The sequence below is a fragment of the Oncorhynchus nerka genome, linkage group LG14 (assembly GCF_034236695.1).
Source record: "Oncorhynchus nerka isolate Pitt River linkage group LG14, Oner_Uvic_2.0, whole genome shotgun sequence".
NCBI lineage: Eukaryota > Metazoa > Chordata > Actinopteri > Salmoniformes > Salmonidae > Oncorhynchus > Oncorhynchus nerka.
This window is the reverse complement of record NC_088409.1, coordinates 87,687,849-87,701,995: the sequence shown is the minus strand read 5'-3', so window position 1 is coordinate 87,701,995 and position 14,147 is coordinate 87,687,849. Positions and strand designations below refer to the sequence as shown.

General features: G+C 44.5%; 1 protein-coding gene across 2 annotated transcripts in view; it reads left to right on the top strand.

Annotated features, from left to right (window-relative positions):
• Positions 1 to 390: 390 nt before the first annotated feature.
• Positions 391 to 14,147, top strand: part of gria4a (glutamate receptor, ionotropic, AMPA 4a) — a 187,369-nt gene continuing 173,612 nt past the window's right edge. For both annotated transcript variants that reach the window (XM_065000512.1, XM_065000513.1), the window contains exons 1-2: positions 391 to 681; positions 5,004 to 5,162. In XM_065000512.1, coding sequence (XP_064856584.1) covers positions 594 to 681; positions 5,004 to 5,162 — 247 coding nt within the window. In that variant the 5' untranslated portion in view covers positions 391 to 593. The remainder of the gene's footprint in view (positions 682 to 5,003; positions 5,163 to 14,147) is intronic.

The window sequence follows — 14,147 nt, the reverse complement described above, 5'->3', positions numbered from 1 at the left end:
GCACAATTATCAGGCTATAGAAACCCCAAAAGAGTGTTTAAAAATAATGGCTTCTGTCACTGGTGAAGAGACACTGTCTATAAAAGCACCTGAATCGCCTTCACACACACGCCACAGTCCCGCCGCATCGCGCTTAACGATTATAGCCATCTCCGCTGTCTAAACCAGACGAATCCTTATCAAAGGAGCTGTTTGATTTACCGTAATAGCGAGTTAAAGAAGAGAGGTTGGGAAAACAGATATTGAAGAAGGGGCGGGTGGAGAGTGTGTGAGAGAGAGTGTGTGAGAGAGAGAGAGAGAGAGAGAGAGAGAGAGAGAGAGAGGGGCGCATGTCCAATCCTTCCATGCAGGCTGTAGACGCTCTTCACCACTGGCGAGTTTTTCCTCCTTCCCTCCCTCTCTCTTCCACCCATCTTGCATGTGCTACGTTTACCGAGCCTGACAGATCTCTCTCCAGCGGCATCGGACACTGCGGGGGGAACAAGCCCACTATGGATTGCTAAAACTCGGGCTTCTTCTTCTCTTTCCCTTCCTTCTCTCTCGCCTTGTGTCCTCCTCCTCTATGTATCTCCACAGTTGTTAAGGGACGGAAAATGAGGATTATTTACCCGCACTTTCTCGGGGTGTTTTCCGCCCTATGGGGGCTGGCGACTGGGGCATTCCCCAGCAGCGTTCAGATAGGTGAGTATGATAAAGACCTTTAACAATACACACTGCGTCTAGAACAGAGCTCTGTTATAGCCGAGGTTTTAAGGCATCTTTTAAATGGTTTTCTTCCCCAATCGTGTGTATTTATCTAAGTGGATTTGCAATGCCGTTATTTATGTTCATTATGTAGCCTACAGAGGGAAAACCTTGTATGTATCTCGGCTGATGTGACTCAGATGATTATTCATAATTGTGGTAATTGTTTTCCCGCGGTGAGAACGGAAAGCTAAATGTCTTCCTGTCTCTCTCGCTCTCTCTCTCTCTCGCTCTCTCTCTCTCTCTCTCTCTCTCTCTCTCTCTCTCTCTCTCTCTCTCTCTCTCTCTCTCTCTCTCTCTCTCTTACTCTCTTACTCTCACTCTCTCTCTCTCTCTCTCTCTCTCTCTCTCTCTCTCTCTCCCTCACTCCCTCTCTCTCGCTTTCTTCCGTTTTGTCTCTGTCTCGCTCTTCCCTTCTTTCGCGTTATTTGTAGTTTAAAACGGGCATCCTGCGCTCATTAATTTTTTAGCGCGCAATGTTCCGTACGGTGCTGTTCTGAGTCAGATCGCCACTGCAGCATCCTCCCGTGCCATACATAGCAGGATAACCCTATCTACCCGATCCGAGTCCGAGCCCTTCAGCACAGGCTAGACCCGGATCAAAGTTTCTATTAAATTAAACATGATCCACTGCCCTTCGTCAGTTATATACCCCATCCTATAACAGTCATACACACACACACACACCCAGACAGACAGACAGACAGACAGACAGACAGACAGACAGACACACACACGCACACACACACACGCACGCACGCACGCACACACACACACACACACACACACACACACACACACACACACACACACACACACACACACACACACACACACACACACACAGTGCTCTGTTCTAGAGGTGTATGTTAATGTATGCTCGCATCACTCCTTGTGGGGTGCAGGAGGAGAGGCACTGTAATGAGACTGGCCTCTGACTCTGTCTCGCTCTTTTCACTGAGCTGCCGATAAAGTTATTATGCTTATATGGTCTGCTGGATACGCACGCACGCACGCACGCACGCACGCACGCACGCACGCACACACACACACACACACACACACACACACACACACACACACACACACACACACACACACACACACACCACAGCCAATGCCCAGCCCAGGACAGCACGCAGTATGACTGTTCACTTAAGAATGCATTTGCATATCGCTTCAATGCACGTAAGTGGAATGGAATTTAAGGCAGAGGGAAATTTATTTCTTGGAGAATGTAAAAATAACATGTCATGTTGCATTCAAAGGCTTAGTAATAAACTTGTGTTACTGTAATTAATGCAGAGGAAAGATCAGTGATCGTGAGTTGCATTCAGGCTTCAGTAATACCCTGAGCAGTGTAGACTCTATGCTTGGGGTCTGAATTTTATTTCACTATTCTTGGATGTCTGTGAATGACGTGTCAGTTGAGGCAATGTTTGGGATGTCTGTGAATGATATGTCAGTTGAGGCGATATTTGGGATGTCTGTGAATGACATGTCAGTTGAGGCGATGTTTGGGATGTCTGTGAATGACATGTCAGTTGAGGCGATGTTTGGGATGTCTGTGAATGACATGTCAGTTGAGGCGATGTTTGGGATGTCTGTGAATGACATGTCAGTTGAGGCGATGTTTGGGATGTCTGTGAATGACATGTCAGTTGAGGCGATGTTTGGGATGTCTGTGAATGATATGTCAGTTGAGGCGATGTTTGGGATGTCTGTGAATGACGTGTCAGTTGAGGCGATGTTTGGGATGTCTGTGAATGACATGTCAGTTGAGGCGATGTTTGGGATGTCTGTGAATGATATGTCAGTTGAGGCGATGTTTGGGATGTCTGTGAATGACATGTCAGTTGAGGCGATGTTTGGGATGTCTGTGAATGACATGTCAGTTGAGGCGATGTTTGGGATGTCTGTGAATGATATGTCAGTTGAGGCGATGTTTGGGATGTCTGTGAATGACGTGTCAGTTGAGGTGATGTTTGGGATGTCTGTGAATGACCTACCATTTGAGGTGAATGTAATGGGTGCGTGCTGGTGGCAGGGAAGTCAGGCGCAGGAGAGTGAACTTGGTATAAATGGAGCAGTTTAATAAATGCTAAAAAACTCCAAAAACCAATATATACAAAAATAACATAAAAGTGTAGAAAACCCGTCGCACACCAGAACATGACTATCCCAATAACATACAACAAACAATCACCGACAAAGACATGAGGGGAGACAGAGGGTTAAATACACAACATGTAATTGATGGGATTGAAACCATGTGTGATGGAAGACCAGACAAAACCAATGGAAAATGAAAAATGGATCAGCGATGGCTGGAAAGTTGGTGACGTCGACCGCCGAACATCGCCCGATCAAGGAGAGGGACCAACTTCAGCCGAAGTCGTGACAGTGAATGACATGTAATTTGAGGTGATGTTTGACCTGTTTGTGATTGACATGTAATTTGAGGTGATGTTTGACCTGTTTGTGATTGACATGTAATTTGAGGTGATGTTTGACCTGTTTGTGATTGACATGTAATTTGAGGTGATGTTTGACCTGTTTGTGATTGACATGTAATTTGAGGTGATGTTTGACATGTTTGTGATTGACATGTCATTTGAGGTGATGTTTGACCTGTTTGTGATTGACATGTAATTTGAGGTGATGTTTGACCTGTTTGTGATTGACATGTAATTTGAGGTGATGTTTGACCTGTTTGTGATTGACATGTAATTTGAGGTGATGTTTGACCTGTTTGTGATTGACATGTAATTTGAGGTGATGTTTGACCTGTTTGTGATTGACATGTAATTTGAGGTGATGTTTGACATGTTTGTGATTGACATGTCATTTGAGGTGATGTTTGACCTGTTTGTGATTGACATGTAATTTGAGGTGATGTTTGACCTGTTTGTGATTGACATGTAATTTGAGGTGATGTTTGGAATGCCCTTGTAATTAGAGTGTCCGCTCTAATATTGGAAGGTTGTGATTTTAATCCCTGGTCGAGTCATAATAACGACTGTAAAAATCTGACTTGATGCATCTCTGCTTGGCACTCAGCGTTAAGAAGATAGATTGGGTGCAAGATCCTGCAATAGTCTAGCGTCCTATCCAGGGGGTGTACTTTTACACCAAGCAGACCCGTGCTACAAAAACAGGAGATAGGCTCCTGTGTTCTGGCTCACACAAGCTAAAACTATTTACTTACTGGCATGCCATTTGAGGTGATGTTTGGGATGTTTGTGAATGGCATGCCATTTGAGGTGATCATTTGGATGTTTGTGAATGACATGCCAATTGTAGGTGGTTGCCCTCCTGCCTTGCCTTCTCCCTTCCTCCCTCCCCCCCTGTCATAATTTCCCCACTCCCTCTCATCCTCCCCTCCACTCTCCCTCTGTTCATCTGCCACCTTACTTTCTGATGTATATCTCTCTCTCTCTGTCTCTATTTCCCTCTGTCTTTCTCTTCCTCTGTCTCTCTCTTTCTCTCTCTCCCTCTCCCTCTGTCAATTCATTTTAATTTACCCTCCCCCCCTCTCTCTCCCCATCTGTCTCTCTCTCTATCTGTCTCCCTCTCTCTCTCTACTCCCTCTGTCTTACTCTCTCCATCTGTCTTACTCTCTCCTGCTCTCTACAGATTTCAGAATACCCCCTCTCTCAGCCATATCTCCCCCATTTCTACCTTATCTGTCTCTCCACTCTCTCCCATATATCCCACTCTCCCCCATATATCCCACTCTCCCATATATCCCACTCTCCCATATATCCCACTCTCTCCCATATATCCCACTCTCCCATATATCCCACTCTCTCCCATATATCCCACTCTCCCATATATCCCACTCTCCCATATATCCCACTCTCCCCCATATATCCCACTCTCCCATATATCCCACTCTCTCCCATATATCCCACTCTCCCATATATCCCACTCTCTCCCATATATCCCACTCTCCCATATATCCCACTCTCCCATATATCCCACTCTCCCATATATCCCACTCTCTCCCATATATCCCACTCTCCCCCATATATCCCACCAATGCAGGGTTTCTCAAACTCGGTACTGGGTGCACGTTTTTTTTCTCTCTTTCCTAGCACTATACAACTTATTCAAATAATCAAAGCTTGATTGTTAGTTGGTTATTTGAATGTAGTGTAGAGCTAGGGCAAAAACCAAAACTGCCCAGTACCGAGTTCGAGACACCCTGTGCCAATGAAGCACAGTTAAAATCCAACTCTCTTTTTCTCCTCATCTAGGTGGTCTGTTTATCAGGAACACAGATCAAGAGTACACTGCATTTCGATTGGCTATCTTCCTGCACAACACCAGCCCCAATGCCACAGAGGCTCCTTTCAACCTGGTACCCCATGTCGACAACATCGAGACAGCTAACAGCTTCGCCGTCACAAATGCCTGTGAGTACTACCAGATAAGAGTTTGTGTATGTGTGCACGTGTGCACTCAAACCTTGCACCACACACATAGAGAAAGTCTCAAACGCCTGTGAGGTGTATATGAGGCTATCATTTACTATTGGAAGAGGGGAAAGGGGTTGCTGTGTCAGCTTAGCTTGAGAACATGACTGATCTATGTCTACATTGAAATGAGGGAGGTCTATGTGATGACCAGATCCCTCAGGAAGTACATCTGCACTGTCAACCTAATGGAATCCCCATGGATCTCATCTTGGTAAATGGAGTTTAATAGAACCATTGGAACAGTTGGATTCCATGTGGATTACCTGGTCTTTCTTATGAGATAATATCTGTCTAAACCTTCTTTCAATCGTCCCAGAGTTGTGTGTCATATTGAGGCCCAATAACTTGTTTTCTACGGTTGAGCCAGGCCAATTTCCACTGTGTGGAATTTGGCCCGAGGACTAAAGCTCTGTGGTTAATTTGGAAAATTGAATCAAGACTAACAGAGGGAAATGAAAAGACACTATCATTTACTGGCTTGCCTGGAGATGGAATAGAATATATTATCAGAAAAGGCAACAGGGGAAGGAAATGAAGTGTGGTCGTGTGTTGGTGTATGTTTTGAATTAAGGATGCAGCTGCTGTCTTATCAAGACCAAATTTGGCAAAGTCATCCTCAACTACTCTCTCTCGCTAGCTGCTACTGCTACTGCTGAGGGCAGCTTTGTTATTTAAATATGAAAAACTGTTGGTGACTTCCCTTTGACTGTAGAAGGCTGTGACTGGGCCAGCCTGATCACTGGAAATATACTTTGATTTTGGACGTGTGAAAAGGTCCTGAGAACATCGATATACTGTATGCCTTTGTCAGCGCTCACAAAAATAGTTTAAAAAAGATTGTCAAGCACTGGGCACAAACTGGTGATGCTTGGAGACAGAGCTGCTTAGACCACAGCTCCATCGCAGTTCACAATGATACCTGATGGTAATAGCGCATAAGTGTTCATTATTTAGCTTTAACCCTTCCCCAAAACATAGCCCTGACCTTAACCACTTGGAAATAATACCTACATGTAACTATTGATTGTGGAAACAAATCCACACAATTACATAAATGAATGATACAGTGCCTTCAGAAAGTATTCATACCCCTTGACTTATTCCACATTTAGTTGTTTTTTCTTACCCATCTACACACAATTCCTCAGAATGACGAAGTGAAAACATGTTTTTAGAAATGTTTGCAAATGTATTGAAAATGGAATATCTAATTTACATATTTACATATTCACACCCATGAGTCAACACATGTTAGAATCACCTTTGGTGGTGATGACAACTGTGAGTCTTTCTCAGTAAGTCTCTAACAGCTTTGCACTCCTAGATTGTACAATATTTGCCCGATACTATTTTTTAAATTCTTCAAGCTCTGTCAAATTGGTTGTTCATCATTGATAGTCAACCATTTTTAGGTCTTGCCACAGATTTTTTCAAGTTGATTTAAGTCAAAACTGTTACAGTTTTAAATCTACTTGAAAAAATCTGTGGCAAGACCTAAAAATTCACTCTCTTATTTGTAAGTAACTACAATGTTGATTTGGCCTTGTATTTTAGGTTATTTTCCTGCTGAAAGGTATATTCATCTCCCAGTGTCTGGTGGAAAGCAGACTGAACCAGGTTATTGTCCTGCTGAAAGGTATATTCATCTGCCAGTGTCTGGTGGAAAGCAGACTGAACCAGGTTATTGTCCTGCTGAAAGGTATATTCATCTGCCAGTGTCTGGTGGAAAGCAGACTGAACCAGGTTATTGTCCTGCTGAAAGGTGACTTCACATCCCAGTGTCTGGTGGAAAGCAGACTGAACCAGGTTATTGTCCTGCTGAAAGGTATATTCATCTCCCAGTGTCTGGTGGAAAGCAGACTGAACCAGGTCATTGTCCTGCTGAAAGGTGACTTCATCTCCCAGTGTCTGGTGGAAAGCAGACTGAACCAGGTTATTGTCCTGCTGAAAGGTATATTCATCTCCCAGTGTCTGGTGGAAAGTAGACTGAACCAGGTTATTGTCATGCTGAAAGGTATATTCATCTCCCAGTGTCTGGTGGAAAGCAGACTGAACCAGGTTATTGTCCTGCTGAAAGGTATATTCATCTCCCAGTGTCTGGTGGAAAGCAGACTGAACCAGGTTTTCCACCAGGATTTTGCCTGTGCTTAGCTCCATGCCATTTCTTTTTTATCCTAAAAATCTCTCCAGTCGTTAATGATTACAAGCATACCCATAACATGATGCAGCCACCACTATGCTTGAAAATATGGAGATTGGTACTCAGTAATGTGGTGTATTGGATTTGCCCCAAATATAACACTTTGTATTCAGGACAAAAAGTGAATTCCTTTGCCACATTTTTTGCAGTATTGCTTTAGTGCCTTGTTGCAAACAGGATGCATGTTTTGGAATATTTGTTCTCCTATCACAGCCATTAAACTCTGTAACTGTTTTAAAGTCACCATTTGCATCATGGTGAAATCCCTGAGTGGTTCCCTTCTTCTTCGGCAACTGAGTTAGGAAGGACTCTCCTTATCTTTGTAGTGAATGGGTGTATTGATACATCATCCAAAATATAACTAATAACTTCATCATGCTCTAAAAGATATTCAATGTCTTCTTTTTTCATTTTTACCCATCTACCAATAGGTGCCCTTCTTTGCAAAGCATTTGAAAACCTCCCTGGTCTTTGTGGTTGAATCTATGTTTGAAATTCACTGCTCAACTGAGGGACCATACAGATAATTGAATGTGTGGGGTACAGAAATGAAGTAGTCATAAAAAAAGTATGTAATACACCATTATTGCACACAGAGTGAGTCCATGTAACTTATTATGTGACTTGTTAAGCACATGTTCACTCGTGAACTTATTTAGGCTTGCCATAACAAAGGGTGTAACATATTCGCTGGGAGTCAGGAAGCAGGTGCACAAGGTGAGTTTAATAATAATAAAAGGCAGATAAACAAAACAAGAGAAGAACACTAAAATAGATAAAACCAGTACTGCCTGATTACTGAGGCTACTGAGGACTAAATAAAGGGAAGGTGATCTAGGTGATGGGGAGCAGGTGCGCGTAATGATGGGGAGCAGGTGCGCGTAATGATGGGGAGCAGGTGCGCGTAATGATGGGGAACAGGTGCGCGTAATGATGGTGCCAGGACCGGGGGTTAGTAGACCGGTGATGTCGAGCACTGGAGAGGGGGAGTGGGAGTAGGCGTGACAAAGGGGTTGACTCAAAACATTTCACCTTTTAATTTTTTTATTAATTTGTAAAAATGTCTATAAACAGAATTCCACTTTGACATTTAGGGGGTATTCTGTGTAGGCCAGTGACAAACAAAATGTGTAGTTTAATCCATTCTAAATTCAGACAGTAACACAACTAAATGTGAAAACATTTAAGGGTGTGAATACTTCTGAAGGCACTGCACAGTATATCGTATTGTTTTGACAATATTGCAAGTTTTATTTCCCTGACCAATCAAAACTTGTTTTCTCATTTTCTATCTTGTCTCTCTGCAGCAGACATATGGTGAGCAATATGTTTGGAACATCAAATCGCAATGAAATCACAGTATCGAATCATAGTGCATACTGTATAGAATCATGACATTCGCAATACATATTGTATCGGCACCTAAGTACCGTGATAATGTTCTGTCGTGAGGTCCCCGGCAATTACCAGGCCTAAACCTAAACCTTTGATATGTTTCTATTTTAACCCTATATCCTGTATCCACGTGGATTTAATGCATAAAAAAATAAACGTCGAATTTGGAAGGGAAATGATGAGATCTTGATGGACTGGGCTGCCATTGTGTGCCCAGTGGTGTTGATATGAAACAAGGACTGTTGGGGACTCTGTGTGATAAAACCGTGTTGATTGGTATCACTCTCTCACTATCTTGCTCTCTCTCTTTCTGTCTCTGTCTCTCAGACTGTGTGAAAGCTGGATAATTACAGACTAATGTGGCACGGTATACTGACACTTCTGTACTTTTTCAAAACTAGAACATGAAAAATGGTTCAGTAGTAGAATTTTTGTTACATTCGGTACTTATATCAAATGTATTTAGCGTCCTTTACTCATTGAGTGTGGATGAAGTCTGTCTATCAGAGCGGCAGATGTCCCCTTATATCGCGAGCGTAGTACTGTGCCTGCTACACTTAGTCATTGGTAGGTGTAGCCTGTCCTGAGGAACCACTGAACTCACTGGGAGTCTGGGCTGCATCATGTTAGCTCCCCTTCTCATACTGACTCTAGTCTGTCCTGAGGAACCACTGGGAGTCTGGGCTGCATCATGTTAGCTCCCTTCTCATACTGACTCTAGTCTGTCCTGAGGAACCACTGAACTCACTGGGAGTCTGGGCTGCATCATGTTATCTCCCCTCTCATACTGACTCTAGTCTGTCCTGAGGAACCACTGGGAGTCTGGACTGCATCATGTTAGCTCCCCATTCATACTGACTCTAGTCTGTCCTGAGGAACCACTGAACTCACTGGGAGTCTGGACTGCATCATGTTAGCTCCCCATTCATACTGACTCTAGTCTGTCCTGAGGAACCACTGGGAGTCTGGACTGCATCATGTTAGCTCCTCTCTCATACGGACTCTAGTCTGTCCTGAGGAACCACTGGGAGTCTGGGCTGCATCATGTTAGCTCCCCATTCATACTGACTCTAGTCTGTCCTGAGGAACCACTGGGAGTCTGGACTGCATCATGTTAGCTCCCCATTCATACTGACTCTAGTCTGTCCTGAGGAACCACTGGGAGTCTGGACTGCATCATGTTAGCTCCCCACTCATACTGACTCTAGTCTGTCCTGATGAACTCACTGGGAGTCTGGACTGCATCATGTTATCTCCCCTCTCATACTGACTCTAGTCTGTCCTGAGGAACCACTGGGAGTCTGGGCTGCATCATGTTAGCTCCCCACTCATACTGACTATAGTCTGTCCTGAGGAACCACTGGGAGTCTGGACAGTATCATGTTAGCTCCCATCTCATACTGACTCTAGTCTGTCCTGAGGAACCACTGAACTCACTGGGAGTCTGGGCTGCATCATGTTAGCTCCCTTCTCATACTGACTCTAGTCTGTCCTGAGGAACCACTGGGAGTCTGGGCTGCATCATGTTATCTCCCCACTCATACTGACTCTAGTCTGTCCTGAGGAACCACTGAACTCACTGGGAGTCTGGGCTGCATCAAGTTAGCTCCCTTCTCATACTGACTCTAGTCTGTCCTGAGGAACCACTGGGAGTCTGGGCTGCATCATGTTAGCTCCCTTCTCATACTGACTCTAGCCTGTCCTGAGGAACCACTGGGAGTCTGGGCTGCATCATGTTAGCTCCCTTTTCATACTGACTCTAGTCTGTCCTGAGGAACCACTGAACTTACTGGGAGTCTGGGCTGCATCATGTTATCTCCCCTCTCATACTGACTCTAGTCTGTCCTGAGGAATCACTGGGAGTCTGGACTGTATCATGTTATCTCCGCTCTCATACTGACTCTAGTCTGTCCTGAGGAACCACTGGGAGTCTGGACTGCATCATGTTATCTCCTCTCTCATACTGACTCTAGTCTGTCCTGAGGAACCACTGGGAGTCTGGGCTGCATCATGTTATCTCCTCTCTCATACTGACTCTAGTCTGTCCTGATGAACCACTGAACTCACTGGGAGTCTGGGCTGCATCATGTTATCTCCCCATTCATACTGACTCTAGTCTGTCCTGATGAACTCACTGGGAGTCTGGACTGCATCATGTTATCTCCCCTCTCATACTGACTCTAGTCTGTCCTGAGGAACCACTGGGAGTCTGGGCTGCATCATGTTAGCTCCCCACTCATACTGACTATAGTCTGTCCTGAGGAACCACTGGGAGTCTGGACAGTATCATGTTAGCTCCCATCTCATACTGACTCTAGTCTGTCCTGAGGAACCACTGAACTCACTGGGAGTCTGGGCTGCATCATGTTATCTCCCCACTCATACTGACTCTAGTCTGTCCTGAGGAACCACTGAACTCACTGGGAGTCTGGGCTGCATCAAGTTAGCTCCCTTCTCATACTGACTCTAGTCTGTCCTGAGGAACCACTAGGAGTCTGGGCTGCATCATGTTAGCTCCCTTCTCATACTGACTCTAGCCTGTCCTGAGGAACCACTGGGAGTCTGGGCTGCATCATGTTAGCTCCCTTTTCATACTGACTCTAGTCTGTCCTGAGGAACCACTGAACTTACTGGGAGTCTGGGCTGCATCATGTTATCTCCCCTCTCATACTGACTCTAGTCTGTCCTGAGGAATCACTGGGAGTCTGGACTGTATCATGTTATCTCCGCTCTCATACTGACTCTAGTCTGTCCTGAGGAACCACTGGGAGTCTGGACTGCATCATGTTATCTCCTCTCTCATACTGACTCTAGTCTGTCCTGAGGAACCACTGGGAGTCTGGGCTGCATCATGTTATCTCCTCTCTCATACTGACTCTAGTCTGTCCTGATGAACCACTGAACTCACTGGGAGTCTGGGCTGCATCATGTTATCTCCCCATTCATATTGACTCTAGTCTGTCCTGAGGAACCACTGAACTCACTGGGAGTCTGGGCTGCATCATGTTAGCTCCCATCTCATACTGACTCTAGTCTGTCCTGATGAACCACTGGGAGTCTGGGCTGCATCATGTTATCTCCTCTCTCATACTGACTCTAGTCTGTCCTGAGGAACCATTGGGAGTCTGGACTGCATCATGTTATCTCCTCTCTCATACTGACTCTAGTCTGTCCTGAGGAACCACTGAACTTACTGGGAGTCTGGGCTGCATCATGTTATCTCCCCTCTCATACTGACTCTAGTCTGTCCTGAGGAACCACTGGGAGTCTGGACTGCATCATGTTATCTCCCCTCACATACTGACTCTAGTCTGTCCTGAGGAATCACTGGGAGTCTGGACTGTATCATGTTATCTCCCCTCTCATACTGACTCTAGTCTGTCCTGAGGAACCACTGGGAGTCTGGACTGCATCATGTTATCTCCTCTCTCATACTGACTCTAGTCTGTCCTGATGAACCACTGAACTCACTGGGAGTCTGGGCTGCATCATGTTATCTCCCCATTCATACTGACTCTAGTCTGTCCTGAGGAACCACTGAACTCACTGGGAGTCTGGGCTGCATCATGTTAGCTCCCTTCTCATACTGACTCTAGTCTGTCCTGAGGAACCACTGAACTCACTGGGAGTCTGGGCTGCATCATGTTATCTCCCCATTCATACTGACTCTAGTCTGTCCTGAGGATCCACTGAACTCACTGGGAGTCTGGGCTGCATCATGTTATCTCCCCTCTCATACTGGCTCTAGTCTGTCCTGAGGAACCACTGGGAGTCTGGGCTGCATCATGTTAGCTCTCATCTCATACTGACTCTAGTCTGTCCTGAGGAACCACTGGGAGTCTGGACTGGATCATGTTAGCTCCCATCTCATACTGACTCTAGTCTGTCCTGAGGAATCACTGGGAGTCTGGACTGTATCATGTTAGCTCCCATCTCATACTGACTCTAGTCTGTCCTGAGGAACCACTGGGAGTCTGGACTGCATCATGTTATCTCCTCTCTCATACTGACTCTAGTCTGTCCTGAGGAACCACTGGGAGTCTGGACTGCATCATGTTATCTCCTCTCTCATACTGACTCTAGTCTGTCCTGAGGAACCACTGGGAGTCTGGACTGCATCATGTTATCTCCTCTCTCATACTGACTCTAGTCTGTCCTGAGGAACCATTGGGAGTCTGGACTGCATCATGTTAGCTCCCCACTCATACTGACTCTAGTCTGTCCTGAGGAACCACTGGGAGTCTGGGCTGCATCATGTTATCTCCCCTCTCATACTGACTCTAGTCTGTCCTGAGGAACCACTGGGAGTCTGGACTGCATCATGTTATCTCCTCTCTCATACTGTCTCTAGTCTGTCCTGAGGAACCACTGGGAGTCTGGACTGCATCATGTTAGCTCCCCACTCATACTGAACAGAAGTTAACACACCGTAATGATGCAACACGACATGTAGAAATGTTGAAACTTTTCATTACTGTATGCAAAACAATGTCTAGAACACATTACAATGCAATGAAGCACAGGTAGCTTCCAGCTTTGTAGGCTAACTTTCCTTGCTATCTTAAAGCTGAATATAAGAATATAACACCAATTCACTACCATAATACTGTTTTGTGATAGCATGCAAACCACAAAGCAAAATATGCTGACTTCAAAAAGGATTGTCACCAAAAACAATAATTGCCCCAAATCTTTTTTATCATTTGTCTCCCTCGCCTCAGTCACGTCTATCCTTAACATATATATATATATATATATATATATATATATATATATATATATATATATATATATATACAGTTGAAGTCGGAAGTTTACATACACCTTAGCCAAATACATTTAAACTCAGTTTTTCACAATTCCTGACACTTAACCTCTTGCCTCTAGTTGGGACGCTTGCAAATGTGCTACGCTAAATGCTAATAGTATTAGTTAAAAGTTCATTAAAATACACATGCAGGGTATCAAATTAAAGCTACACTCGTTGTGAATCCAGGCAACAAGTCAGATTTTTAAAATGCTTTTCGGCGACAGCATGAGAAGCTATTATCTGATAGCATGCACCAATACACTACAACAGAAAAGCACAGCAGGGGACGTAAACAAAATAATTAGCATTTCGGCGTTACACAAACCGCACAATAAAATAGAAAACAGTCATTACCTTTCACCATCTTCTTTGTTGGCACTCCTAGATGTCCCATAAACACTATTGGGTCTTTATTTCGATTAAATCGGGCCATATAAAGCCAAGATATCGTTATATGTAGACTGTGTGATAAACGAAAAAAACAGCAATTTCACAACGTAACGTCATTTTTTAAAAT